This window comes from Salvelinus fontinalis, unplaced genomic scaffold (assembly GCF_029448725.1).
Source record: "Salvelinus fontinalis isolate EN_2023a unplaced genomic scaffold, ASM2944872v1 scaffold_0010, whole genome shotgun sequence".
NCBI classification, from domain to species: Eukaryota; Metazoa; Chordata; class Actinopteri; order Salmoniformes; family Salmonidae; genus Salvelinus; species Salvelinus fontinalis.
This window is the reverse complement of record NW_026600219.1, coordinates 1279251-1284250: the sequence shown is the minus strand read 5'-3', so window position 1 is coordinate 1284250 and position 5000 is coordinate 1279251. Positions and strand designations below refer to the sequence as shown.

General features: G+C 46.3%; 1 protein-coding gene across 1 annotated transcript in view; it reads right to left on the bottom strand.

The window, feature by feature from the left end:
* Positions 1–5000, bottom strand: part of LOC129842068 (multiple PDZ domain protein-like) — a 103647-nt gene that overhangs the window by 45666 nt on the left and 52981 nt on the right. Inside the window, exons 17-19 of the mRNA XM_055910459.1 lie at positions 4712–4910; positions 1840–2154; positions 1146–1682 (exon numbers count right to left, since the gene is read on the bottom strand). Coding sequence (XP_055766434.1) covers positions 1146–1682; positions 1840–2154; positions 4712–4910 — 1051 coding nt within the window. The remainder of the gene's footprint in view (positions 1–1145; positions 1683–1839; positions 2155–4711; positions 4911–5000) is intronic.

The window sequence follows — 5000 nt, the reverse complement described above, 5'->3', positions numbered from 1 at the left end:
AGTGTCATCTGGGTTTGGGGAGGGTTTGGCCGGGGGGGGGGGGTTGGCCGGGGGGGGGTTTACTTGGCTCATCACGCTCTAGTGACTCGTTGTGGCGGGCCGGGCTCCTGCAGGCTGACATCGGTCGTCAGTTGAACAGTGTTTCCCCTGGCACAGCTTCCGGGTTCAGCGGTTGGGTGTTAAGGGGCGCTGTCTGGCGGGTCATGTTTCAGATGACGCATGACTTGACCTTCGCCTCTCCATCGGGGAGACAAGATCGTAATTGGATCGAAATTGGGTATCACGAAATTGGTGAGACAAAACGGGGTAAAGTCCCCCCCCCCCCCCCCAATTTCGGTTTGAAACTGAGGTTTGAGGTGGAGCCTTAAGACTGTAGGGTTGAGGCTGAAGAAAGGGCTCGAGGTGGACCCTTAAGACTGTAGGGTTGAGGCTGAAGAAAGGGCTCGAGGTGGGGCCTTAATACTGTAGGGTTGAGGCTGAAGAAAGGGCTCGAGGTGGAGCCTTAAGACTGTAGGGTTGAGGCTGAAGAAAGGGCTCGAGGTGGAGCCTTATGACTGTAGGGTTGAGGCTGAAGAAAGGGCTCGAGGTGGAGCCTTATGACTGTAGGGTTGAGGCTGAAGAAAGGGCTCGAGGTGGAGCCTTATGACTGTAGGGTTGAGGCTGAAGAAAGGGCTCGAGGTGGAGCCTTATGACTGTAGGGTTGAGGCTGAAGAAAGGGCTCGAGGTGGGGCCTTAAGACTGTAGGGTTGAGGCTGAAGAAAGGGCTCGAGGTGGAGCCTTATGACTGTAGGGTTGAGGCTGAAGAAAGGGCTCGAGGTGGAGCCTTATGACTGTAGGGTTGAGGCTGAAGAAAGGGCTCGAGGTGGACCCTTAAGACTGTAGGGTTGAGGCTGAAGAAAGGGCTCGAGGTGGAGCCATAAGACTGTAGGGTTGAGGCTGAAGAAAGGGCTCGAGGTGGAGCCTTATGACTGTAGGGTTGAGGCTGAAGAAAGGGCTCGAGGTGGACCCTTAAGACTGTAGGGTTGAGGCTGAAGAAAGGGCTCGAGGTGGAGCCATAAGACTGTAGGGTTGAGGCTGAAGAAAGGGCTCGAGGTGGAGCCATAAGACTGTAGGGTTGAGGCTGAAGAAAGGGCTCGAGGTGGAGCCTTATGACTGTAGGGTTGAGGCTGAAGAAAGGGCTCGAGCAAGCAAGGGTTTGAGATTGGTTTGGAGCTGTAGCTGAGAGACCGAGGCCGGGGTTGAGGCTAGAGCTGGGGTAAGTGTTGAGGCTAGAGCTGGGGTAAGGGATGAGGCTAGAGCTGGGGTAAGAGTTGAGGTTAGAGCTGGGGTAAGGAATGAGGCTAGAGCTGGGGTAAGGGATGAGGCTAGAGCTGGGGTAAGGAATGAGGCTAGAGCTGGGGTAAGGGATGAGGCTAGAGCTGGGGTAAGAGTTGAGGTTAGAGCTGGGGTAAGGGATGAGGTTAGAGCTGGAGTAAGGGATGAGGCTAGAGCTGGGGTAAGGGTTGAGGCTAGAGCTGGGGTAAGGGATGAGGCTAGAGCTGGGGTAAGAGTTGAGGCTAGAGCTGGGGTAAGAGTTGAGGTTAGAGCTGGGGTAAGAGTTGAGGCTAGAGCTGGGGTAAGGGATGAGGTTAGGGCTGGGGTAAGGGATGAGGTTAGAGCTGGGGTAAGGGATGAGGCTAGAGCTGGGGTAAGGGATGAGGTTAGAGCTGGGGTAAGAGTTGAGGTTAGGGCTGTATGCTTATTGTTATTTGTTTCACAGTTTCAAGATGGGATCTTACCTCTTGTCTGGGGGTGGGGGTCTCGGTGGGCCTTTGGTTGGGGTTGAGGCTGGAGCTGTACTTGTAGCTGACACTACAGGTCTGGGTAGAGAAGGGTCTTGAGGCCTTGGGGCTGTAGCTGGACCTGGAGTTGGGACTGTTGAGGCTGTATCTGGGGCTCCAGGAGGGGTAGGGGAAGGGGTCGGACCTCCAGGAGGGGTAGGGGAAGGGGTCGGACCTCCAGGAGGGGTAGGGGAAGGGGTCGGACCTCCAGGAGGGGTAGGGGAAGGGGTCGAACCTCCAGGAGGGGTAGGGGAGGGGGTCAGGGGGCAGGGTGAGGGGCCGTCCACCATGATGGACGACAGAGGCTGCTGGGCCATGGAGGCACGGTGCTCTTCTACCAGAGACGAGGGGATGAATGTCACACTGTGGAGTGAAAGGTGAGAGAGAAATAACGAGAGAGAGAGAGAGAGAGAGAGAGAGAGAGAGAGAGAGTGTGAGAGAGAGGGAAAAAACGAGAGAGAGGAAAAGATAGAGAGAAAGAGAAATATAAAAAGAGAGGGAGCGAGAGAGAGAAAGAGAGATAGAGAGAGAGAGAGGTGAGCGAGTGAGTTGATAGAGAGAGACGTAGTTAATGTAGGTATGTGTCTGTGTTTGTGTCATTTAGACAAACGTCTTAAGATAGTTAAAAACTAGAAAATAATGAAGTTGTCTTTACAAACATACTGCAATGATGATGTGTTGGAGCTGTTGGAGCTGTCATTACAAACATACTGCAATGATGATGTGTTGGAGCTGTCATTACAAACATACTGCAATGATGATGTGTTGGAGCTGTCATTACAAACATACTGCAATGATGATGTGTTGGAGCTGTCATTACAAACATGTTACAATGATGATGTGTTGGAGCTGTCATTACAAACATGTTACAATGATGATGTGTTGGAGCTGTCATTACAAACATACTGCAATGATGATGTGTTGGAGCTGTCATTACAAACATACTGCAATGATGGTGTGTTGGAGCTGTCATTACAAACATACTGCAATGATGATGTGTTGGAGCTGTTGGAGCTGTCATTACAAACATACTGCAATGATGATGTGATGGAGCTGTCATTACAAACATACTGCAATGATGATGTGTTGGAGCTGTCATTACAAACATACTGCAATGATGAGGTGTTGGAGCTGTCATTACAAACATACTGCAATGATGATGTGATGGAGCTGTCATTACAAACATACTGCAATGATGATGTGATGGAGCTGTCATTACAAATATACTGCAATGATGATGTGTTGGAGCTGTCATTACAAACATACTGCAATGATGATGTGTTGGAGCTGTCATTACAAACATACTGCAATGATGATGTGTTGGAGCTGTCATTACAAACATAAACATACTGCAATGATGATGTGTTGGAGCTGTTGGAGCTGTTGGAGCTGTTGGAGCTGTCATTACAAACATATTGCAATGATGATGTGATGGAGCTGTCATTACAAACATATTGCAATGATGATGTGATGGAGCTGTCATTACAAACATAAACATACTGCAATGATGATGTGTTGGAGCTGTCATTACAAACATACTGCAATGATGATGTGTTGGAGCTGTTGGAGCTGTTGGAGCTGTTGGAGCTGTCATTACAAACATAAACATACTGCAATGATGATGTGTTGGAGCTGTCATTACAAACATACTGCAATGATGATGTGTTGGAGCTGTCATTACAAACATACTGCAATGATGATGTGTTGGAGCTGTCATTACAAACATACTGCAATGATGATGTGTTGAATGAGGGTCAGCAGATGCCTGTCAGATTATAATAAGATACTAACTTAACGACCACGGACAACACAGACCTGTGTGATTATAATACATACAGCTAGACTAACTTAACGACCACAGACAACACAGACCTGTGTGATTATAATACATACAGCTATACTAACTTAACGACCACGGACAACACAGACCTGTGTGATTATAATACATACAGCTAGACTAACTTAACGACCAAGGACAACACAGACCTGTGTGATTATAATACATACAGCTATACTCACTCATAACAGCAGCACTGATCAGCAGAAGGAGACCTAAAATATACATAAAATATAGATACTGGATATTAAAGGATACTGGACATTAAAATATACTGGACAATAAAGGATAATAAAGGATACTGGATATTAAAGGATATTAAAGGATATTAAAGGATACTGGATATTAAAGGATACTGGATATTAAAGGATGTTAAAGGATACTGGATATTAAAGGATACTGGATATTAAATGATACTGGATATTAAAGGATATTAAAGGATACTGGATATTAAAGGATACTGGATATTAAAGGATACTGGATATTAAAGGATTCTGGATATTCAAGGATACTGGATATTAAAGGATACTGGATATTAAAGGATACTGGATATTAAAGGATATTAAAGGATACTGGATATTAAAGGATACTGGATATTAAAGGATATTAAAGGATATTAAAGGATACTGGATATTAAAGGATACTGGATATTAAAGGATATTAAAGGATATTAAAGGATACTGGATATTAAAGGATATTAAAGGATTCTGGATATTAAAGGATACTGGATATTAAAGGATACTGGATATTAAAGGAAATTAAAGGATTCCGGATATTAAAGGATACTGGATATTAAAGGATATTAAAGGATACTGGATATTAAAGGATACTGGATATTAAAGGATACTGGATATTAAAGAACTCGGACAGACAGGAGAGTTTGGATTCAGAGTTTTGGTTCTGAGGGTGTGACCCGGTCAACTCATATTAGAACCTATAACAGAACGCCTCTCTATCACAGCTCCAGCCACAGTGTTGGTCAGGTCAGGTTGGTGGTTGGTGTGAATGTGTGTATATACAGCAGCCTGTGGGTGTGTGTGTGTGTGTGTGTTACCTCATATCTGGCTCTGTAACAGAGTGTCTCCTCAGCATGGCTCTGCACATAGCGTTGGTCAGGTTGGTGGTGGGTTCTCCGTTCACAGCCAGGATAGTGTCTCCTACGCCCAGCCTCCCATCCTGACTGACAGACCCTCCACGGACCACTGACCGGATCAACATCCCTGAGCCGTCCTTTATAGCACTCACTGTCATACCTGTTAACACACACAGGTATACCTGTAGTCACACTACAACACACACACACCTGTAGTCACACTACAACACACATACCTGTAGTCACACTA